The 25715-nt window shown below is 32.2% G+C and overlaps 2 protein-coding genes across 3 annotated transcripts in view; both read left to right on the forward strand.

Moving 5' to 3' along the window:
* The window catches only part of LOC111712483 (exportin-6-A), a 10211-nt gene extending 7370 nt beyond the window's left edge, over positions 1 to 2841 (forward strand). The window contains exons 10-15 of the mRNA XM_023487099.1: positions 426 to 497; positions 743 to 872; positions 1203 to 1322; positions 1611 to 1722; positions 1778 to 2046; positions 2163 to 2841. Of these exons, the coding sequence (XP_023342867.1) occupies positions 426 to 497; positions 743 to 872; positions 1203 to 1322; positions 1611 to 1722; positions 1778 to 2046; positions 2163 to 2281 (822 nt within the window). The 3' untranslated portion in view covers positions 2282 to 2841. The remainder of the gene's footprint in view (positions 1 to 425; positions 498 to 742; positions 873 to 1202; positions 1323 to 1610; positions 1723 to 1777; positions 2047 to 2162) is intronic.
* LOC111712484 (serine/threonine-protein phosphatase 6 regulatory subunit 3) lies at positions 2805 to 24812 on the forward strand. 2 transcript variants are annotated; one of them, XM_023487101.1, is made up of 22 exons: positions 2805 to 2895; positions 3218 to 3298; positions 4191 to 4301; positions 5615 to 5698; positions 6274 to 6414; positions 7320 to 7490; positions 8617 to 8733; positions 9368 to 9529; positions 10000 to 10152; positions 10552 to 10689; positions 11648 to 11820; positions 12012 to 12153; positions 14719 to 14838; positions 15658 to 15767; positions 16580 to 16720; positions 17120 to 17159; positions 17427 to 17503; positions 18543 to 18624; positions 22406 to 22503; positions 23858 to 23962; positions 24277 to 24373; positions 24705 to 24812. In XM_023487101.1, exons 2-22 carry the CDS (start codon positions 3221 to 3223, stop codon positions 24795 to 24797), a joined length of 2433 nt encoding a protein of 810 aa, XP_023342869.1. In that variant the 5' UTR covers positions 2805 to 2895; positions 3218 to 3220; the 3' UTR covers positions 24798 to 24812. The 2 variants fall into 2 exon arrangements, with proteins under 2 accessions (XP_023342869.1, XP_023342870.1); XM_023487102.1 differs by having other exon boundaries at positions 22424 to 22503.
* Positions 24813 to 25715: the final 903 nt, after the last annotated feature.

Raw genomic sequence — 25715 nt, forward strand, 5'->3', positions numbered from 1 at the left:
AGTCGGATTTCACCAGAATTATTTTTTAATATAATTTCTTGGGTATGTGCCCATGGAACCTCACAAATATGATATAATAATAATCTTATGAGGATAAAAATGTAATAATGGAATTCTTAAACTCGATGAAATAATCTTGATGCATTCTTTAACTCAGGCCTGCGGCCTTCGTTAAAGAATACATCAAGATTATTTCATCTCGTTTAAGAATTTCCATTATTACATTTTTTTCCTCATAAGATTATCATATTACATAGGTTTTGCTTTGCTCAAAACTTTGATAGCACAACTTATCTACATTCTACAGTCTTAGATAATCTCAATACTCAGGAAGGATCTATTTATTTTACAGTCTTAAATGTTCTCATATCTCGTCATATTTTTGTTACCGCTATCATTTCAAGATTTGATTTTTATATTTGTAGATGGGTTCTAGTTATGTAGAACAGGCAGTACAAACCTTTCTATCTCTATTCGGAGAGAACCATCTTTCACAGGAATCTTAATATTTAACAAGAAATTGAGAGGGTCAGGTCAAATCAGGTCACTTTAGGTCACGTTAGTTCACGTTAGGTCACGTGAGGTCACTTCAGGTCACTTCAGGTCACTTCAGGTCAGGTCAGGTCAGGTCAGGTCAGGACAAATTAGGTGATTAAGTCACGCCTAAGTTAGGTCAGTGTTAAAAAATAACGAAAAAAACGATGTTGATATTTCATGAAACATTAAGCTCTCTTGAGTGCAGGCAATTCTATCCGGTGAGGGATCTGGTTCAAAGGTTGTTGAGAAGTTTCTTTCAATTCTCACGTTTATTGTATCCGAACCTGGGCCAACATTTAGGAAATTTGTTCCGAGCACGCTTTCACTCTGCTTAGGTAATTCTTAAAGGAACTGACAAGCGTAACTTTAAGTAACCCCTCAGGTTTACAACGCTATACAACGGTGAAAGTGTTAAATTTTGAATATCGCCTTATGTTTTCCTGCAGTAGAAGTACGCTAGTAACTTTTGTAAAAATCACAATTGAAAATAATCAGTTTTTAAAATCAATAACATGGATATCTAATTCTATTTGATCGTACAAAGCTTTTTAGGGTACCAAAAATCGGGCATAACCATCTTTGCATGGAGGGTCACTTGAAATTACGCTTACAGTCCCTCCAATAACTAACTTTAGAAACAATAATGATGTTTGTTTTCATTTTAGAACATATTTATCCTCTGGTGGCGACTCGGGAAACGTCTGATATACGGGCCCCCATGTACTCACTCTTATATCATACTTTACTAAACAATTGGCAATATTTCTTCAAATCGACAATAGCAGGTACAGGAATTTATTACTCTGATTCACTCACTCACTTACTTAAAGTCTCACACTCACTCACCCCTCTCTTACTCACTTACTTCTCTCATGCACTCACACTTACTCAATCATTCACTTACTTACTTACTCACTCACTTACTCACTTACTTACTTACTCACTCACTTACTTACTCACTCTCACTCATTCAATCGCTTACTCACTCACTCATTCACTCATTCATTCAGTCAGTAACAGAACTGGCCAAATGAAGGACAAGAATGAAAAAAGTAAATGATAACTTTTTGTAGGTCGTAGTTTAAATAGCAACGTTGAGGAAGAAACAAACAATAGCGAGGTTTTTCTTCTAACAATGCGGGCTTTTGGTCAATCTTTTCTTCAACCTGATATTTCAGTGTTCAGGTAATATGCACTTGACAATAAAAAAATGATTGGTTTTTAAACTTGAATGTTTCAGGCAAAATTTGAGTAGTTTGGAAGACTTACACCTAAAGTGGAAGCTTTACCAGAAACCCATATTTCTTGAACATCTAATGGCCGAGTTCCTTACCGTATTTGTCCAGGTGCTTGTCTCCAAATCCCACAATCTGCTGAAGGAAGAGATTTCCATGTCCATTTTCAATATGGCGTTGGTTGATTTTCCCGCGTTTTTTGACAAATTTCTCCCGCATTTACTTTCTGGTACAGAACAGCTGGATGAAAATCAACGCTCAATACTACTGCAAGGAATAAAACAGAAAAAAATAGAAGAAAAAATCATTTTTTAGGAAAACATAAAAATCATTCTGTAGGAAAACTTTTCCACCTCAATTTTAATTTGTTTTAACTGTTTTACTATAAAGGATTTCGGAGAGATGTGGACTTACCTAGCTTTATAGCCAACCTTTCCCGATTCATAACAGATTTGCGTTTTTACCAGCTCATCAACTCCAGTCTTCCCTCTGGTTCCATAACATTCTAGTTATAACCAGTTTTAGTAGAATCTAGTTGTAACCAGATTTATTAAGAATAAGAAGAATCTAGAAGTTAATCTAGTTCAACCAGGTTTCAGTTGAATCCAGTTCCTACCAGTTTCTACTGGTTTCTACTGGTTCCATGAGCCTCCAGTTCCAAAAGCTTCCAGTACTTGAAATACCATCCAAAGTCTCATTATCTACCGTTGTTTTAAGTTATAGAATCATTGTTTGATAGTTCCATTGATTCCTTATCCATTCATAATAGTAATAATAATAATAATTGCAGGCAATCTTTAATTCTAGGAAATTAGACTTGAGTTTGATCTTATTTTTCTTTATACTAAGAGCCTCTCTTGAAATCTAAGAGCCCTTGGAAAAAACAAGTCGCCCAACCCATTAGCGTGTTTGCCAATTAACCTTAAAAAGCTGATGGTTACTGAAAATAGTTACATTTACAATTTACAAAATAAAATATATGGGCCGTTAAATGGTTTTCAATTGTTCATTGTCAAGTACTGTGATTTTTTGCATTTTTAGTCAAGTGTGAATTTTTTATACTTTCAGATTTTTATTCTTACTTTTCAACTGTGATATTTCTCTGAATGGTCTCTCCATAAAGGTAAAGAAAGGGGGAAAGGGGAGAGGGATGTTAAGAATTTTAAAGGGAAATATATGAAAGATTTGAATATTTTTCATCTAAGGTTTTATTGGTCAATCGGATTGAAAATATTTATTGACTTTTTTGTGACTTCTATGTTATGTTTTTAACTATAATTGTGTTGTACGTTTGTTTTAATTATGAAAATTAAAAGAGCCTTCATGAAAAGAGTTGGATATATTAAAGGACACCGTTGTGAATCTGACATGTCACTTAAAGTGATCATGATTAATCAAAATTATTAAAAATTACGTATACAGTCCCTTAAAACGATTTTTACTAGATAATGTATTGGACGTTCGATAGCGGGAAGGTGTCAAAAATTGACACAATCTTAGAAAATGAAAATGTTTCTCTCAATGAGGTATCCTTTTTCTTTTATTTTCTTCTTTTTCTGTTTTGATTAAATGCCTGTCTGTGAACATTTAAACTTGTTTTCCATCTCTAATATTTAAGCTTGTTTCATTGTTTTCAATTTTTAACCATTTTATTCCAGTTCACTTGTTTTAAAGTTTTCCTATATTTCACAATACAAGTTTGGCTTTTTATGGGAATTTGATTTTTAACCCATGTTTGACCTTTAATTGATCTAACCTTTGACTTTTTACGTGAAATTGACTTTTAACCCATGTTTGACCTTTAATTGATCTAACCTTTGACTTTTTACGTGAAATTGACTTTTAACCCATGTTTGATCTTTAATTGATCTAACCTTTGACTTTTTACGTGAACTTGATTTTTAACCCATGATGGACCTTTAATTGATCTAACCTTTAACTTTTTACTTGAACTGGACCTTTAATTGATCTAACCTTTGACTTTTTACGTGAACTTGACTTTTAACCCATGTTGGACCTGTAATTGATGATTAATCTAAAGAGTTGACTTTTTACAGTTGACTTGATTCATTTTTGATTTATTAGAGTTTGACCTTAATTTGTTGTTGGTTGATTCAAACTTAAAAGCTTGAGCTTAATCTTGACTTTGAACTTTCGCCCGACAACTTTGAATTTGATTTTTAAACCATGTTTAAATAATCATACCTTTGACTCTTCATATGGACTTGACTTTTAAGCCATGTTTGATCTTTACTTGATCAAACCTTTGACTTTTCATGTGAACTTGACATTAGCCAATGTTTGACCTTTGTCCTAAGTCCGACTTTCGACCTCAGTTGGACATTTGGCCTCAGTTTGAAATTTGTCCAAAAATTGACTTTTGAGGTAAGTTTGACATTTGACCTGAGTATTCTCTAGATACTGGAGCAGGAGGATATTATCCAGGAGTGTAAAAACCAGAACAAGAAGTTGGTGGATTTTCTAGCAAAAGCTGAAGTTATTGCTCAGCTTCTAGATCTAATTCTAATGGTAGTAAATTCAAAGAACGACTATCTTGAAACTTCTCACATAAAAACTATTATATTTTCCTCAAAAATGTGATCAATAAAGTACAGGTTGTCTCAAAGAATAAGGGTCTACTGACTCGTTTGTAATCGGGTTTTCAAGATTGAGGCCATTTTTTAAATCTACGTACAATTTTTGATTCAAAAATCCCAATTTTTGGCTGACAATTTTTAAAGCTCCTAAAGTTTCCAACTGGATCGATTAATTTTGTAAAAATAAGATCATCTCCGTTTGCACAATTTATTTAAGGGTATAGCTACAGACTTGCTTGTAATCGGATTTTCAAGATTGAGGCCATTTTTGATATCCACGCACAATTACCGATTCAATGAGACCAAGCCTAAAATTGGGCTCATTGGATCGGAATTTGTACGTAAGTATTAAAAATGGTTTCAATCTTGAAAATCCGATTACAAACAAGCTTGCATAGACCCTTATGTGCAAACGGAGATTATCTTTATTTTTACCAAATTTAGTCACTCCAGTTGGAAAGTTCAGGAGCCTTTAAAATTGTCATTTTTGGATCTACAAGTCTAATATTGGTCTCTCGAACCAGAAATTGTAAATGGGTTTTAAAATCGGTATGTAGACCCTTATTCCCCGTTTTTTATTAGACACCCTGTAGAAGATATTTTGTTTTTCTAGTTTTAACTCAGATCATTCCATATGTTTTCCTGCAGTAGAAATGCGCAAGTCCCTTTTGTAGAGAAATCACAATCAAAAATGATAATTTTTCAAAATTATAATTATTGATATTTAATAAATTCTTGATGAAACAAAGTTTTTAAGGGTACCGTTGTGAATCGGGTATTGCCTTCTTTGCATGCTTATGTTTATGTGGTGTTGATTCTCAGGACTCCTATTGGAGTATAATGGAGGGTCACTTAAAATTACGCTTACAGTTCCTTTAGAAAACAATTTCGTTTAATTAACAAAAAAAATTGTTTTAAGATTTACTGATTAATTGAATAAAAGACGAATTTAAATTATTTTTTTCTTTTTTAATTAACAAAAAACATTATTATTAGATTTACTGATTAAAGGAATAAAAGACGAATTTTAATTATTTTTAATAATTTTTTTTGCTTATTTTTATGCTGAAACTCAATGAACCATTTGGAAATTAAAAAAATTTTCATGATCTCTTTTCAATAATGCAGATTTAGGTTTTGAGAGCAAGAAGTTTTTTTCAGTTTTGAGTTGTTGCACATTGAATCCGGATCCGGAATATTTTCCTAATCCGCATCCTACGCACTGGTTTCACCATTGTTGTTTAGGAGCCTGATGAAGAAATTGATGAGAAGATCCGATACAAACTCCCAAATATCGCGAGTGAGCTAATTACATGCGATATCCAGGCGGTAATTGTCTTTTTTATTGTTGCTTTTTTATGAGTATATAAATTTTTTAGAGTTGCACATTTTTGATACTTTGTTTTCTTGACCTTCAATTCAGCGAATATCACACCACGAAAAAAGTTTTTATTTAACCTTTTAGTTATTTTTTACCCTAAAGAAAATATACACCTCTGTTCTGTTTTCAAGTGAAAATAATAAGAATTGAATTTTGATTACTTAATACAAATCAAATTTTAACTAACGTATTCATCAATCACTAGTGAGTTTTTGGTTGGTTGAAAGTTAATGAATTTGTTTTATATGTGTGGATATTGTATGCCAAATTTTATCAACAATTTGATTTTGGATTGACTGATAGAATAATGGATTAAATTTTTGGTTGATTGATTTTCTATTGCTGGGTGGATTGATTGGTCGATGGATTTATATTAATTTTTTATTTGATGTATTGATCAAATTGGAATAAAAGTAGAGAATATTTATCATAAAAAAAACTGGTTGGTTGGTTGGTTGATTCATTCATTCATTCATTCATTCATTCATTCTTTCATTGAGTGATTGATTGATTGATTGATTAGATCAACGAGTCCCTTGTTGGAAACACCCAGCTGATGGATCGAATGATATCCTTCCTGGACACGAAGTCGACATTGAACCCTCTCCTCTCCTCGTTCTTTAGCAAGGCATTCGGGGTCCTTATCACACGGAGATCCGACCAGGTAGAAACGATGAGGGAGGAGGTTACAGGGTTGTTCATTTTTCAGAATTGCCCGCCCCTGGAGGTTACAGGGATGTTTATTTTTGATAAATGAAGAAAGGCAACTTTTTTATTCTTTTTAATACTTTTTACCGAAAAATTAATCGATTTTACCTTAAAAACTATTTTTTTACCACAATTCAGTGAATGAAGCCTTACAAAAAGTTATGCGCTCCTCTCAAACATATATCTTCTAAGGGGGAAAAAATATTTTCAAAAAGGGGGGAAGAACAACGAAATTTTGAGAACATATACACCCCTAGGACCTGGGTGGTTTAGTGATCTATGGTATTTATAAATTAGTTTTTTATTTTTAATTTTTTGTTTCTGAAATTTTTTCCTGGTGCAAGAGAAATCCGTCACATTTGATAGTCCAAATTCATATTAATATTATTCTTATTTAAAAGGATGTTCTTAATGTTATGTACAACTGTTGCATGTAATTTTGATCAGAAAATTATTTTGTGTATTCCAATTAAAATGTACCTACAGCCTGATAAAAAATATGTTTCTTTATAACACTGGAACTATCAGAGAGATTTCAAAATTTTTAAATGTTACGGGATAAGAATATTTTATGATTAATGATCTTAGCTGAAATTTCGCTGATTTTCCTTTTCATCAAAGGATTTAAAAATTGTTTAAAACCAATAAAGAGGACCTACCAAAACAATTTTCAGTTCACAAAAAGCCATTTTGAATTTGAAGTATGGAAGAAGGACATTCCTAGAAGTCTGATTTGTTTCGATTGGATACTAACATAAATACTCCAATTAACCCAACTAACAAATAAATATTACAATCTGATAGTTCTGGTCTTAATGTTGTCCTGTGTGTTTGTCTGAATGTTTTCTATTATTCGCTTAGAATTGGTATTCCTATCAGTTTACCACCGTTCAAGTTCTGACATACATCAAGACCCGCCCCGGGTTCACCGGCCTACTTCTCCGTCATGTTCATACCTCTGCCGTCATGGATCTGCTGCTCCGCCTTATTACCTGTGTGGAAGGGAAAGAGAATAGAGAGATGATTCTTAAGGTAAACCAATGAATGAAGACGCCAAGGGTATATACAGATGGTGTTAGGTATTTTCTCAAAGGCAATTTACCAAGGGCAACTTCCCAAGTGACAATATTCCAAGTGGCAACTTCCAAAGCTTAGGTTAGGCCTTCTGAGGTGCCATAGGCTGCAATGGGGGGAGCGCTGCTGCTGGAACAGGCTAGGGGCCGAGCGCTGCGGCTAGGAAAACTTGGGAAGTTTCAGGTTGGGAAACTGCAAATTTGGGAAGTTGCCGCTTGGGAAAATAACCTTGGGAAGTTACCGCTTGGGAAGTTACCGCTAGGGAAAGTACCATCTTAGATAACTAAGGAAGAGGTAGACGACTTTTACGAATCGAGCTACAACTTTAAATTGTCCAATGAACATGAGACATTGTGCAGTGTACACAGACACATTCTACTTAATAAGTGATATCATAGGTTACCAGTAAAACTTGTTGGTTCTCACTGTAGGTTGAAGAAGGGGACATGATTTTCAATGATCTGGGTAAAATATGAAAAATCGGACACTACTGGGCGAGTACCCAAACCTCTTGATTAGTTTTAAAGAAAATATTTTGTTTAATTTCTTCCTCCCGTTAATGGATAAACAAAACATCAATTTTATTCAGTATAATTGTTATTAATAAATAGCCCATTATCCAACACACCAGGCTGCACAAGTTTTCACCAAAATTAGAAACTTGTCTGCTCAAACTATATTGATGAATTAACCAGTTGCCAGGAAGCTATAGACAATAAAACAAGGGGTAAATATTTCAAATTTAAAGTTGTACAGCTTGGTTGCACTGAAACAGGGGTCGATTCTCCGGGCCATTTAATGTATTCATAGACAAACAGTCCTAGGAGGAAGATTTACTTAGGCGATTTGATGCTATGAAAACTGACCTAGAGGAAACCGACATAATTATCGAGTATTTTTAAAGAAAATATAGTTTTTACGGATTTTAATAAACTCCATTATAATTTCGTCCAAACTTCATCCAACTCTACCTACCCAGCTTAACCTTTTATAACTTAAAATACAAATTTAGGTCGGAAAACTTCTGAGTCCGTTTCTTTCCAGTCGGCTAAATTTCCTTAATTGACAAAGTAATGTTTTCTAGTGGCTAAATGATGAGAAATTGATCGAGGACATTATTCAACTATTCTCCAGTAAACAGCAACCTCTGAACACAACGGAGGCTGTTGGTGATAACCCGCATCAGATACAGGAGAATCAGGTTAAGAAATAACTTAATAAATTCATGTGAGACTTCATTGGAAAGGGTTTCATGCACGGTTCACAACTGTATCATTTAAAGGGAGAGTTCGTGAAAAATGAAAGGGGGTATAGGCTTACGGCGAAATAATCAATTTTGATCGCTACTGATTTTATTTCTATCTGTTGCGTCTATAAGGAGAAATTTGTTTAAAACGACTCATACCGAAGAACGTAGCGTCCATACAAATTCAGAAAGTTGCAACATTCAACTCAGTTCGAAAAAAATCAATTTAATTCCAAACAAATCATTCAGATATTACAAACAGAAGTCATCGATCATTTTTCGACGCATTCGTATATAGTTAATATTTCATAGTATTTTTGATTTTGTTCTTTCAAAATAATATTTCGAACATTCCTGGAAAATATGAAAATGACGTCTTCATTATCAAAATCCTCGAAACAGGAATAAATGTCTTCAAAAGTAACTATCAGATTATAAAAAATTTAAAATACTATGTAAATTTTTTAGTTTTTTTTAAATTCATACTTTATTGATTTGCATTTACTTGCATTTTTCTGTCATACTTTAAGTTCAAGTAAAGCTGTTTATCGTTTTGGATGAATTGTTGAAAATAATATTTTGATTATAGGAGGCTCCTGGACAAGAACCGGAAGTAGGAGTAGGACAGGAAGTAGAAGGTGCTGGGGAAGGAGAAGGTTCCGGGGAAGGAGATGGTGAGGATGAACCGATGTCTGTGGAGACCGATGAACCTCTGGCTACAATCAATCCAACGGAGGAAAAAACTTACGAGGTATAAAAATTATGAAAAAAGTTTTGTAGTATTTTTTAAGGAATATGAATGTATTGTTCAACTGAAACCTCGGTTCTTGGAAATCTTGGACCAATTGTTGGAATTTAATTTAAGTTTTTTTTTCAATTGAAAGTTGGGACAATTAAGCATAGAATTTAGGAACGGTTTTGATTGATCATTTATTTTTTGATCTTAGGCTTTATTGGTAACCTGAATGATGGAATTATTGATTGATTGAGTGATGAAATTATTGAAATTTTTAGTGATTGATTAATTGGTTGTTTGATTGATTGATAGATTGTGTATCAGGAGAAGGATAAGCATGAAATCGCCGGTCAGCTTTTTGTTGAGATTATCCATGTGTCATGTGATGCCCTGCTGGGATTGATTGATTGGCTAATCGATTGGCTAATTGATTGGTTGTACATTGTACAATTGGTTGAACGTTTGATTGATTGATTGTGTATCAGGAGTTGATGAATGAGAAGGATAAGCATGACAACGCCGGTCAGCTTCTAGTTGAGATTATCCGTGTGTCACGTGATGCCCTGCTGGCACCAACAGATGATAATTTTCTTGATAACTCTCTTCTTCACACAGCAGAGTCTAAACAAACAGCTGAGGTGAAACTTCTAACTTATGCAACTTCTAACTTATGCAACTTCTAACTATGCAACTTCTAACTTATGAAGCATTGTCGTAGGAAGCTTATTTTTTCCATGCAAACTCAAAAATGTGTATAACACATGCATTTTTTTGTTAAAACGGATCTGAGCAATTGGCGAAACATAATATCCTGCATGTTCAGTTGCTGTTGGACATGATGCTGGTAATCATTTCACCGGGACAATTTAGTAACATAATATCCCGCATATTTAATTGCTATTGGACGTGATGCTTGATAATCATTTCACCGGGACAATTAAGAAACATAATATCCCCCATATTTAGTTGCTATGGACGTAATGCTTGATAATCATTTCACCGGGACAATTAAGAAACATAATATCTCCCATATTTAGTTGCTGTTGGACGTGATGCTTGAAGCTCCTCTCCGTGAATCTGTGATAGTGAACGGTATCTCTGTACTCCTGGTTCTACTAGATGTACGGAAACCAGCCCCTCAAGGACAAGCCCATTATCCTTACACATCTGATCAGGTATCTTTTAACCCTGGATTTTTTCATCATCTTTTTATATATAGAAATAAGTGATCTCAGTTCAAGACGATTTGCATATCCGATTTTAACTTGTAAATTGTATTGTGCATTAAGTTGGATTGTTTTTGGTGTTTATTCGGGGTCATAAAATATAAGAAGAGTACGAACTGTTCATTTTACACATTTTCTTTAAATTTTGACAATGAGAATAAAAATATGCAAAAAAAAAACGACAAAGTTACAATCATAATCATAAAGACCCGGAATTAATGTATAACTACTCAGACGACTTTACAATCTAGTTTTATAAATATGATTAAAAAACGTTAATAACAAAATAGATTTAGTCCTTCCAATTCCAAAATGTGGTCTGCCTTTATTGTGTGGTTAAAATTACCGGCCAGAGGTATGTAATTAAAGTCATCTGATTAACTGTCAATTAATTCTGGTCTTTCTGATTACCACTGTATAACAATCGTGTTAAGATCGTTTTTTACTTTTAAGGACAAAGATATAGCAAAAGTTTTAAAAACAAATGTTTGTAAGAAAATAGTTTTAAAATCTTACAAGTTTTATTCAAAGTTTAAAAAATAACGAACCAAACAGTTATCAGCAAATACTCTTGAACCTTTTGACAGATTTTCTTAGATTTTTTATAAAACATTTCGGTAGATTCACAGGAATGTTCTTAGCTTGGTTTAAATATGCTTAGTTGAGTTGGTTGACGTTAATAGTTTCCAGTCAGAATTGTGGGTTCTCAAGCTAATTAATTTAATACATTATCAGTTTATTTTATTTCCTCAGTTCTAATGTAAGTTCCTGATTAATCAATATTGTATGGTGGATACGGTTGGAGTGCATACCAAAACAATTTGTTTATTGAGATTGCTGCGCGGCAATTTTTTGGTAAATGATTACATAATACATATTGTTGTGGCATGCATTCCCTCCGTCGCAGGATAACATGCCAAACACAGCCGAGTTTGCGAGGCAGGAGCAGGTCATGATACAAACCGTTGAGGCCATCATCCCTCGTCTACCTGACCTCGTCTCTATCCTCTCAAATCCTCCAACTAAACCTCCAGTTCACACAACAGCAGGGATACTAGATCCCCCCCTCGGACCCACCAGGTAAACATGGATACGTTGTTAGAATCTCTCCAACCACAATCTTGCAATATTTTCAAATTCAATTAAAGAGAGACAGAAGTGTGTCTGTTTTGTAAAAGGACATGTCAGACCGTTTTGTCCATGAACACAATTTGATCGAACCCAATTTCACAAAATTATAGGTTGACTTTTAATAAATTATAATATGCTAGGCTTGCTATTTGCAAACTGATGGCGGCCATATTGGGAACCCAGGTTTCAGTTTTAAATCCAGCTTTAGCTCAGACATCATTTCTCTCTTCCACACTCAATTTGTTCTTCAAATATTCTCTTAATAACTTTCTTCATTTACAGGTAGACATTTTATCATTATATTGTATATATTTAATATTTCATAGTATTTTTGATTTTGTTCTTTCAAAATAATATTTCGAACATTCCTGGAAAATATGAAAATGACGTCTTCATTATCAAAATCCTCGAAACAGGAATAAATGTCTTCAAAAGTAACTATCAGATTATAAAAAATTTAAAATACTATGTAAATTTTTTAGTTTTTTTTAAATTCATACTTTATTGATTTGCATTTACTTGCATTTTTCTGTCATACTTTAAGTTCAAGTAAAGCTGTTTATCGTTTTGGATGAATTGTTGAAAATAATATTTTGATTATAGGAGGCTCCTGGACAAGAACCGGAAGTAGGAGTAGGACAGGAAGTAGAAGGTGCTGGGGAAGGAGAAGGTTCCGGGGAAGGAGATGGTGAGGATGAACCGATGTCTGTGGAGACCGATGAACCTCTGGCTACAATCAATCCAACGGAGGAAAAAACTTACGAGGTATAAAAATTATGAAAAAAGTTTTGTAGTATTTTTTAAGGAATATGAATGTATTGTTCAACTGAAACCTCGGTTCTTGGAAATCTTGGACCAATTGTTGGAATTTAATTTAAGTTTTTTTTTCAATTGAAAGTTGGGACAATTAAGCATAGAATTTAGGAACGGTTTTGATTGATCATTTATTTTTTGATCTTAGGCTTTATTGGTAACCTGAATGATGGAATTATTGATTGATTGAGTGATGAAATTATTGAAATTTTTAGTGATTGATTAATTGGTTGTTTGATTGATTGATAGATTGTGTATCAGGAGAAGGATAAGCATGAAATCGCCGGTCAGCTTTTTGTTGAGATTATCCATGTGTCATGTGATGCCCTGCTGGGATTGATTGATTGGCTAATCGATTGGCTAATTGATTGGTTGTACATTGTACAATTGGTTGAACGTTTGATTGATTGATTGTGTATCAGGAGTTGATGAATGAGAAGGATAAGCATGACAACGCCGGTCAGCTTCTAGTTGAGATTATCCGTGTGTCACGTGATGCCCTGCTGGCACCAACAGATGATAATTTTCTTGATAACTCTCTTCTTCACACAGCAGAGTCTAAACAAACAGCTGAGGTGAAACTTCTAACTTATGCAACTTCTAACTTATGCAACTTCTAACTATGCAACTTCTAACTTATGAATTATTATTATATCTTATGATCTGTTTAAATTATTGTTTTTATTATTATAATTATGATTTTTAATTTTATCTGTATGATAAAGCTCTTCGCTTATATATTTATTTTATTTATTTATTCGTACACAATTATAATGGTACAATTTAAAATCAACGAGAAATAAGATATATAACATATAAAATAGAATTAATATATAGTCGAACACAATGAAATAAAATAAAAATAAAAACTTAGTTTGTTTTTACATATATCATCAATAATTACATCTATTTCATCATAGTTAAATCCTTCTAAAACATTTGGATTTGACCGGATTAATAGTAAATCTTTTAACAGTGGAATTCTCCACGCATTTTCAGCCGGATTCGCGTAAATCATGTTTGACTTAACTAGAGACTTGTTCAAGGACAGTTTATCTACATTGGTTTCATTTGCAATATTAGATAAATTCTTACATAATTTTGTTCTTTGGTCATTTTTGCATAAATCAAACAATAGTCGGATGCTGAGCTTGCGACTTTTACACATAGATTCGCAAAATGATTCAAATCGGCTACACAACATAGTTTTTAAATGAATTTGCTCAGAAATTTGTTCAATAAAATATTTATGAGTTTGTCGTGGCAAACCAAATAAAATACGAATAGCAGTATTCCAAGAAGTATACAGTTTTACAGTGTTAGCACAAAACAAATCCCATAAGTTGGAACCATATAGACTAGATGCATATATGTTATAAAGCTTAACAACCATTGTAGCTTCATAAAAATGAAATTCTTGATTCAAAGAGTGAATTATTGATATAAACTTCGCACGTTTCAAATTACAATCTCTGGTCATAGAATTATCGGATTGAAATAGATTTCCAAGATGTTTAAATTCATCTACATATGGTAATGGGACACCATTTAGAATAATCGGACATACATTATTACTATCAATATTAGATTTATTGAAAATAACTCATTTAGTCTTGGATTTGTTTATGTCCACGTTTGTACTAAACTTCAGTTTACGATTTAGTGCAATATTTATTAGTATGTATTTTAGCTATAGTTGGCCTAACGGTTGGACCGAATGGGCCAAAAAAGTTTTGAGGGAACTCTTTGAGTATCCCGGGGTAAAATAGGATAAAAAATTGGACTTTTTTTTAATCGAATTGTTTTTATAATTCCAACTTTTTCTCAAAATTAGATTTTTAAAAATTCCACGGGCAACACCGGGAACTTCAGCTAGTTATTCATATTAATATTAAGTTTTATTAATTCATTATTGTCATCAGTATGATAATGATTTTGATTATGATAATGATAATAATAATTATGATTATGACTTCTTGCCATTATATCTATTGATTTTAAATCATTATTATTATTATAATTATAATCTTTTAGGTTCTGTCCTGTATACGTAGTATATTAACTTGGAAGGCTCGGCCCCCTCCAACCCCTCTCGACACTACAGCTGTGAATCTTGATGAACCCCCTTTAGATGATGTCCTTCAAACACCAAAGGTTTCATTTAAAAGTTTGTTATACAAAAACTAACATTTTTTTATATTTTTAACATTTATTTCTTTTCTAAATTTTAAGATTTTAAATTAAAATTGAAATATTTAAATCTTTTTACCATCTGATTATCCGATTATAGATAAGATTAGTGAATAGTGATTTGGGTGAATACTTAATTTTGAATCGAATCTTTTTATCATCTGAGCTGAAAACTTTAGAATGTGATATCCTTAATCCCGATCTGTTGACTTATCTGGAGATTAAATTCATGAGGAAAACAAGCCATATTTAATCTGGATATTAAGAAAAAGAGTGGATTAAGCATTAATCCTGATATCCACCATTCTAAAGTTTTCAGCTCTGGAGGAGGAAGAGCAGAGTAAAAGAAAAAAAATTTCGCACAGTGCTCTCATAACCTAAATCTCAACAGTTGAAAAAAGAGGGATATTTAAAAATTTCCTTATCTCTGAATGGTTCACATTAAGTACTATTATAAAAATAAGCAAAAAAAACGAGAGAAAAGTTCTAAAAATCATTAAATCTTAAAGAAATATTCATGAATTGAAAACATTTTTTTTAAATCCTAAATTCTTACATATCTTTAAGTTACGTCTAGGATTATCGTTTTAGGAAAGTAATAGTGTTTTTGAGGTTAATAGGGGTGAAGGGGTTGATGAGCCAGTTGTGAGCCAAGAAAAGCCAGGAGCTGGCGTTCATAGCAGTGTTGAATGGGATGTATTGTTCAATCCGATCCTGTCCGCTTTTAGGACTAAGTCTTAGCGTCTATGTACTTCTTCATAGTTGTATTTTATATATCTATAGGTTACACTTGACACGACCAACCCTCCTGAACCCTGTGAAGCTAACACTGCTGATGCTGTTCTTGATCTTCCAGAGAACCCGCTTCTTCTTCAACTCTTTACTGATGCTAGGTATATTATGATTCACAGACCAAGCCAGGGGTGTATATTTTTCAGAATTACCTTCCCCCTTGAGGTAGGGGGAATAGTTTTTGTTGATGCGGGGGGAGGGTGAAAAAAGGACATCATTGGGCAACTTTTTTTCCATTCTTTTTTATACTTTTATCCGACAATTCATTGCTTTCACCTTAAAAACATTTATTTCCCAATTTCAGCGACTCAAACCCTAAAAAGTTGTTGCTCTCTACGCATGCATATAAAATATATATTTTCTATTTTTTCGAGAAAATATATACCCCTGGTCACCAAGTGGACAGACTTCTGAAGCGTTTAAAAGGATTGTATGTAGACTGTAGACGTAATTTCAAGGGAACCCTCAATTGAAAGAGTGGCATGTCCGATTTACAACGATACTTTCTTTTATCCTATACATAGCTTAGTATATTTTCTGGAATATAAAAAATCAAATTCAAATATCTCCTGTATGGGCCGTGTTACTCAAATCTAAATAACTCCTAATATCTCCTATATGGTCCATGTTACTCGCATATGCATATCTCCTGTATGAGCCATGTTACTCAAATCTGAAAATCTCCTTATATTTCCTATAACGGCCATGTTACTCAAATCTATATATCCTAGGTTACTAGAACTCCTAGTTAGAGCCTGGAATATGGAGTTTACTCCTAATATCTCCTATATGGGTCATGTTACTTAAATCTATATATCCTAGGTTACTAGAACTCCTAGTAAAAGCCTGGAATATGGAGTTTACTCCTAATATCTCCTTTATGGGTCATGTTACTCAAATCTATATATCCTAGGTTACTAGAACTCCTAGTTAGAGCCTGGAATATGGAGTTTACTCCTAATATCTCCTATATGGGCCATGTTACTCAAATCTGTAACAAAATTGAAGAAGTAAGAAAAGGATCGGAAGATCTTATGGAAAACACTTATAACAGGTATTTTGAAGTTTGTTTGGTTTATTTATTTTTCAGTATTTTCTAATAAACAAAAAAGAAAAGTATAAGTATAAAAAATCTATAAAATAAATTTGTTTTCTTTTTATTCTGAAATTTACTAAACTGTTTGGATTTGTTAAAATTGATAAATTATTTTGTAAGAAATTGATAACTTATTCCTAAGCATAGATATTTAATAATTTGAAAAAGAAAATATTGATAATTTCACTCTTTTCTGGGAACTACTGTATTATTATAATTATTATTATTATGATTTAAAATAACAATATTTTTTTACGATTAGAAAAGTAAACATGAAAAATTAGTGGTGAAGTGGTTACCTTCTTACAATGACGGTTTGAGGAAATTTGTATAAACATAATTTGTTTTGTTTTTCAGAGTTCTTCTAAACCAGCTTTTTGAAAAATTGTCCCCGGAGGTGAGGAATAACTTTAGATTAGACAGATTCCATAATTAATGGATTAATTATGGAATTGGTGGATTGATTCATGAATGAATTGGTTGATTGATCAATAAATTGGTTGATTGATAAATTAATGAATTGCTTGTTTGATAAATCGATGAATTGACAAATTAATATATTGATTGATTGGTTAATAATTTGGTTGATTGACAAATAAATGAATTGACTAACTAATGAATTGGTTGATTGATTGTTTGCTTGATTTATTGATTGATTGATCAGGAGAAAGGTGCCTGGGATGAGATATTATCAGGCAAGCTGGCGGAAACAAATAAACGGAATGAGATTCCGCCGACAAGGAACGTATTCAACTTTTTTCTTGATTTATTAATTTAGGGGTAATTTCAGATTTATTGGTAAAATAAAAAAATCCCCTCACCCTCATATAACTGTTTATCCCCCCCCCCCAAAAAAAACAAAAAAATTGTTTTTTACTTTCTCCCATTCGGCGAAAACAATTCAACTTTTTTTACGCAACGAGGAGAATATATTTTTTGAAGAGGTGGGGAAATGATTTCAAGAAAATATATATTTTTCTGATTTTTAGCTTGGAATGTTTTGGTTGTTTTGGGAATCAAAATCGTTTGTTCAAGATAAATAAAATTTGTTGACGCCACAGAGGGACGTCGTAACTTCAAGTGAAGGGTATCCGGTTTTACAGCGACACGCTTCAAACCATAATCTCATTTATAACATAACATTGTTTGTTTATGTTAGTTCTGATATTTTCTCAATTGTTTCTGAAGCAAGAAATTCGGGGAACCACTTTTGCAGAGACACGATTTAAATTAAACAGTTATCTAAAACAAACATAAAGGAGTTCATCCTAAGCTTTTACTGGTACCGTTGTAATTCGGACATGCCACTCTATCAAAGGATGGTTAATTTTACATAGACTCTCGTTTTCTGTCTCTCTAAACAAACATAAAGAAGTTTGAACTAAAAATCGATTTTTAGTTTGTTTTTCCAAATTATAATATGAATATCTTTTTTCATGGTTAAAATTTGATATTTTGTAAAGAAAGTAAATATTTAGAATAAACAGTTTTGAAATTAGTAACTGATCAGGATTTTATGGTACTTTTTCAAAGTCGAAAACCTTCAAAGTCATGAAAACACTAGCTAGGAGAACTGAACTTTTCTTTATTCCTTCCAGAAACTGCATGCACTCTTTTTATGTCAAAGAATATTTGGAGTTCTTGATGTATATTCCTTATCTAAAAGTTGATTTAAATTGAATTAATTTAATAGTCTGGCTTGGTTTGGTATGGTTAGTTATGGATTTGTATGTAATGGTTTGGTTTGGTTTGGGTCCTTGAATTAGTTGAAATTGTACAGAGAGGATCGACGCAACTTGAGCAGTGACGATGATTCAGATTTCAGGGATATTCATTTTCCTCAAGATACTGCACTACAACAGGTTAGTACTAAGCAGCTTTAATCTCGAGTCATTCAGTTTCGCCAAAAAAAAAATTGGGTATTTACATATCATTTATATTGCCTTATACATTAATGCACGGTCATATAGTGATATTTTTAAATGCTTTTACCTTTAAAATAGTGAACAGTATTGAATTGTCAACCTAATTTTACATAAAATATTTTTCAAAAACTTTAATTACAAATCCTGTCATTTTTAAAATGTGGTCTGTCTGTTCTTTGCTTTTTATCTATCGGATGAAATGAATGAATTCGTTCACAATTCATGAATTTTGGTTTTGTTAAATAAATTAACTATAAAAAAAAATTCTCAATATCTTTTTATTTTTGAAAGTACAAAAAGGGCAGAACACATTTAGGAATTAATAGGATTCGGGTCATTTTGCGATTGTATTTTTGTACGGGTGAAAATAGTCAAACAAACAAATGCCGCAAATTTGTCAATGATAAAGAAATTCCGTTTCTTTTTATTATTAATACAAGTAAAGTTGTTCTTACCCTGTTTTAATTGAATCGCTTATTGGTACTCAGGCTTAATTAATTATTAATATTTAATTTTAAGATAAAATATATTATACAAATATGATACAACCAAATGTACAAAATACTCCATATTAATGTTTTTGTCAAATTTGTTGAAAAGCAATAATGTTTTTGTCCAATATTTTAATTTTAACCAAAAAAAAAATATAGAATATTTCTTGATGTAAAATAAAAACAATTTTTGAAAAGTGGCCTTAAAAATATAATAATTGGTAAATTTCACAAAAGATTATTGGAGAATTTTTTGAAAACCAGGCTTTTAGGGCGCTTTGCGCCATAATTCTATTTTAATTGTGAACAAAATTTTCAAAAATCGAATTTTGTTAGATGCAAATTTTAGAAAATTCGATCATCCATAAACCTTCACTGGGGTCACGCAAGGTCCCACAACAAATTTGGTCCAAATTGGTCTAGCCGTTTGATGTTTATTGGATTCAATCAAACAGACAAACATCAAGACAAGCAAAGTATATATATATATGTAGCTAAAGCTGGCCAAACGGCTGGATAAAATTGGCTGACATTTTTTTTAAGAAACCTAAGGATAACCTGCGGTTAACAAAGGTAAAAAGAATTAGATTTTAAAAAAGTTATCTATTTTCAATTTCAATTTTTTTTTTAATTCCACGAGCAACGCCGGGCACTCTATCCAGTAAACAAAAGTCTTGATATTAACAAAACTTTACAGTGTTTTGTAGAACCTATTCATTGTAAATTTTGTATATTGGTAAAGCTTAAAAAATACATAAAACATACTAAACGATCTCATCTATATAGATACTTTGCTTACCTGTCAGTTTGTTTGGGTGTTTGTTAGATAGATAGATAGATAACGTTTATTGCTAAAATACATGTATCTGTGTACAGAACGAGATTACAATTACAAATTGAGGATTATATTAACAGTACAAGTATAAAGCAATTAGGTGGAAAATAGCTCTTGGCTGTTTTGATTATTTTTTCCACCTAATTTCAATAATGATAACAACACATTTCAATTAAATGGATTTAAGGAGAACTATTAGAGATCAGGGTGCGATTTTATCTAATTGTTTCGCGAGTGTTTTAGTACCTTACTTGGACCTCGCTAAGTATCCAAGTTAGTTTTAGCTATTCAAAGACCTTCTAATTCTCTCTCTCTCTTTATCCTAGTTTTTTTTTTTTCTACCTAGCCATCTTTCTCCCTTCCCCTTGAATCAACACTTGGGTCTTCTCTCTTTATTCTTGATCCCAATATAGAGTTGCTAAAAATACAGGGGGTTAATTTTATGAACACACATATTTTTAGGAATGTATAAAATCAAACATGAAGAACAAGATTTAGATTGGACTTTTTTCAATTCTTTGTGAAGAAAATAAATAAAACCTTTCAGTGCGGGTATCAGGTTACAGATACTTTAGTGGAAATAATCACTACATTTTGTATTCTGTAATTATTTGATTTGAAAATCAATCATGATTTGCTTTAGGGAAAGTTGACATTTTAATAATTCAATGGAAAAAGCTTTGATATAAATATTGCTTCCCAGCCACCACTTTAACATAATATTTTACAGTAAACATAAACAGTATTTTTATTTTGTGTATCTCCTGAGACTTTCTCTCTCCTCCTCTTTATACAGGAACATGAAAAATATAGATATAGTTAGAAAAGCATAATTTTATGCAGAACACTAATGCTAAATAGTTTATACATTGATTAGAATAACTAGTGTTCAAAGTAATTTTCTGACATGTACACAACAAATATCAAAGCATATTAAACATATCTAATTAGTTTTACATGAATAGCAATTCGGTTTATAAGACATTGTAATGTAATTTTCAAAAAGAGAATTTAGTAGTCTATTTTTAAATATACTTAGAGAGAGTTGCTTTTTAAGTCAAGAGGCAGGTTATTCCACATCTTAAGAAGAGAGCTTGATGATAAATACTGTAATGAGCACATTTTGAGAATGTCAAGTTGATAGTTAAGAGATCTTTCAAAGGTTCCAAGCTTTTTAAAAATATTTTCAAAAGATGCAGGAAGAAGTTTATGTGTATATTTATACATAAATATAGCTTGGTTAAAGTCTACCAGATCATTAATCTTTAAAATCTTATACTTAAGGAAAAGAGGATCACTATGAGACGTGGCTTTTGAGTTATCAATTAATCGTAATGCTCGTTTCTGTAAAATGTGAATTTGTTTCATTTCTGAACATTTGTTACATCCCCAGGCTGAAATTGCATATTCTATAAATGATCGAAATAAAGAGATAAAATGGTTAGTTTAATATTACTAGGAAGAATATTTTTTACACTTGACAAAGCAAAACTGCACTGGATGCTTTGTTTTTAACCGATTTAAGATGATGGTTCCAGTTAAGATTTTCGTCTAAATAAACACCTACAAACTTAAAAGATTCATTTTTGCATCCAGTTCCTACTCTTTCTATATTTTTATTATCTATTTGAAGTTTAAGAGAGGTGATACTTACATCTTTTTTTATTTTTGAAGAGAATATATTTGGTTTTAGACGCATTCAAAGTCAGTTTGTTTGCTTTAAACCAATCTTCTATTTTGGAGAGCTCAAAATTTGCCAAATAATATAAGTTGTGTAAGCTTTTTGAAGAAAGTTGCAGTGTTGTATCATTGGCAAAAAAAAAATGGTAAAAATTTCGATGGTTTAGGAAGGTCATTTTGTATCCAAAAAACGTCAAAACGGCTAAACTGATCTGGCCCGAATTTTGTGGGGGACCTGACGTGACCCCAATGAAGGTTTATAGATGACCGAATTTTCAAAACTTGATTTTTGAAAATTTTGAAAATCCACAAAACTTGTTTGATAAAAGTCCGAAACTTAACAAGTTTAAAAATGAACAAAGATTTTGCTCATATCTATATTTACACCGAGTTTAACCATTGTCGATTAATTCTTTCTCATACAAAAGTTCCATTCTATCCAGAGACTAAATGTAATAAACACTCATAGCGTTACTTTTTGAAACTAGTAAAAATGAAATAAAGGACAAGTCAACATGACAAAATATACCACGCGTCTTTTGTGTTAATTTTTTCTCTTAAGTTCAGAAAGTATTGCAGTCCTGGATAGAGAAAACGCGGGAACAAGAGAATTTAAATCTATAATTTGCCATTTCCCGCATTTTCTCTTCATTGATAATGAAGACGACATTGGATTTTATTCTCCTGTATTGGAGTTCTGCTCTAATTACAGATGTATTCTGATTACCAGATCCAGCAGATGAGTGAAAACTTTGTCGAAACTTTCGGATACAACGATGATGACTTCAATGATGCTGAAGATGGTGTGAGGTAGGTTCATTTTTATTTAACTCTTTATTTTTAAAAAGTGAATTTTATATTAGGCCAATGCGTAGGGTCCATTTTATTTTAATGCGGATCTTCCTGGATTCTTCCTGTAAAAGAAAATAAAACATTTTAAAAAATGTTTAAATATTCACCCCACAAAAAAAAACTTCGGATCTGTCGTTCCGCTTATTTTTGTGACTCCGGTGACATGCATGGAGCGGACTCCTACATGGGGCGGCCTTCCCCAAAAGTTATAACCGTTTGAACACAATTCTAGACATAAATAGCAATGTTAGACATAACAAGCAATGTTATGACATTTTCCGATATTTATAAATGTATTTTGATTGTAAAACACATAAAAAATTATCTATGTCTCGAGTAAATATTAATTTTTTCATGACTTGAAGGAAAACGACTTTCAAGAAGAAATAACTTTTGGCCTTTACACCCTGGAAAATACATTAAAGAACTAAATGCGTATTTAATATATGTCAACTAATTATTTTTAATGTTTTAACATTGCTTTTTGTGTCTTAATATTGTGTTGAAATGGTTAAAACTACACTGGAAACCTTTAACCTATAGAGCTCGAGTCTCAAAGTCGTCTTCCTATGCCATAGTTTTATAAGTCTAACTCTTAATTCAATCAAATTCCTATATTTCCAAGATCATTTAGTTTTTCCCTTCAAATTCTTGAAGACTTAAAAAAACTCCATGAATTGATATTTGATATTTTCATAGAATAAGTTTGTCTAATTGGTGTTCCACAAAACATGAGCATTTCTCGTTCAGGAGAAAACGTCATGTAATGTTCTTGAAATATGTTGCTAGGTTCATTGTCTAAACTTATGTTGAAAGTATTTTAAAAAAATAGTCGTATAGCATTGCCAAATACTTTTTTGCTCTCAAACGTAGAGGAAATAAAATGAAATTTGTTAAGATTTAGAGTTAAAGCTATTTAATGATTTTAATCCTTTATAAGGTCCGGTCCAAGTTGACAAAGTTACGGAAACCTTGCATATTTTTTTGTCACTTTTTTCATGCCAGCTAACTAGGCCCTAATAGGTTGATTCAGAATTATCTAGCCTCTTGGTTTTTTCCATTTGTCAATGGGTTTAAGAAAGTTCTGTACGTACGTGAGACTCAATAAAAGAGATTCTTTTAGAAAATGCTTTTTTAAAGTTACGAATTTTTAATGAGTCAGATGTGAGCCATGATAAGCTAGGAGCTGCCAACCTTAGCAGTATAGATCGGGATGTACTATTTGAACTAATCCTGTTTTATTTTTAGGACGAAGTCTTGGTAACTCATGACAGTTTTATAGTTTTTATTCTTGTATTTTCCTATTTTCTAGAGGATTGGGTAAAATGAGCCCAGCGGTAAACTTTCTGATGAATACTGATGATAATACTAAGAAAGCAATTTTCGAATCCATTTGTGAGGGCAGACCTACTCGGGGGTAAGTTGAAATGGAGTATTTGCTTTTACTAAATTAATTGAATAATGTAAGACAACTGATAAGATCTGATAAATGGTGATCTCATCTTTTTTGAATTTATAAATCACTAAGCGACTAAGCTCAAGACCGTAAAATTTTAAGAACAGTGAAAAAAATGAATTTGGAGTGTTTGAGGTACCCATGGGTTTCCTAACAAAAATTCATCCAATTTTGTTCAACTGTTTGGCCAGGTATAGCTAACATATATATATGTGAGCGAAGGGCATTATATTGACTAAAAGAAGAGACACCTATTGACAGTATTTTGAAACTAGGGAAGTGGATTCTGACGAGGAAGATGATGAAGATATTTGGGCAGAGAGAACAGCGGAGCTTTCCTTTGGAGGTCGAAACAATGCAGATATATCCAAGGTGAATTCTAGGTTCAGGGTTTAGCTTTTGAGGGTGGGGAACATTTGGGGAACATCCACATGGGAAAATTTAGGGTAAACTTCTAGTTAAATTTTTTCTGCGTCACCACTTGTCAAGTTGTCAGTCGAAAATACGTTAATTTAATTTTTGTATTTCTTTTGAGGCAAATTTAAAAGGTGGGCCATGTCAGGATTTGACATGAAACGGTCCAATTATTCCATTATTCCATTATCGTTCAAATAAACTTTTTGTGTGGGTTTACTTAGTCTATATATAAAAAGGGATTGTACAATCATTAAAAAAAAAATAAAGTAAAACTTGTTTTTATCAGGATGAAGGCAAGGATGAGAATAATAGTAGTGAGGAGGAGGAGAATGTGCAAATGGAAGTTGATGTAGATCGTAAGTATTATTATTATTATTAACAATCAACCTACAGTTAAAGTATCATGTCTATTGTCTATGTCTAAATTGCTGAGTTTTTACGTCACTGACTCTGGATATGTAGAATGTAGATCTGGAGAGACTTTAGAATTGTGGATATTGATATTAATCTCAAGATTAATCTTAAGTTCTTATCCAGAAAAGTGTATAAAATTCAATCAATAGAGTGGCGCATGTAGATTACAGAATCCAGAACAGCCAATCAGAAGCCGGGAAATTGGATATTTTGCGCCCATTTAATGAGAGATTTCTCATTGTTCGGAATCTGGTAGGGTTATAAAAAAAAAGAGCTGATTAAGCATAAAATTAGAAGTGTCCACTTGGATAATCAGATTAACTGTTCAATTTTTAAATACAGTACATAGAACATACCGTTTACCTCTAATGGCACCTAATGGGTATGAAAACATTACGATTTTATTTTGATCACTCTGTGTCTGAAAACCATGGAGTGCATAGGATCCATTTTATTTTAATGCGGACCCGGATCCTGGATCCTCCTTGAAAAAAATGGATCATGAACATTTCTTTAAGACTTACTGTTTTTTTTAACAATTTGAAGAATTTTTTAAATTTTAATAAACAATTTTTCGACAGATTTGGGGTTTTGAGAGGAAAAAGTTTCTTATGACATTTAAGATTTTGCCCCTTAGCTTGGATACGAACTGTGGATCCGAATCCAGGAAGCCAAAATCTTCCGGATCAAACAGATCCGGATCCTAAGCACTAATTGCATATATATTTTTACAGTCCTTTTAAAATGTCTGTATATTTTAACAAATAGAAATATTTTCTTTTATATTTAATTACAAATTACAATATTTTATTTGATACATGCTTTTAATGCAAATAATCAATTTTTCAAATTTTCTCTTTTCTGGTATGATGATTATGATGAT

This window comes from Eurytemora carolleeae, unplaced genomic scaffold (assembly GCF_000591075.1).
Source record: "Eurytemora carolleeae unplaced genomic scaffold, Eaff_2.0 scaffold1231, whole genome shotgun sequence".
In the NCBI taxonomy this organism is placed as follows: Eukaryota; Metazoa; Arthropoda; class Copepoda; order Calanoida; family Temoridae; genus Eurytemora; species Eurytemora carolleeae.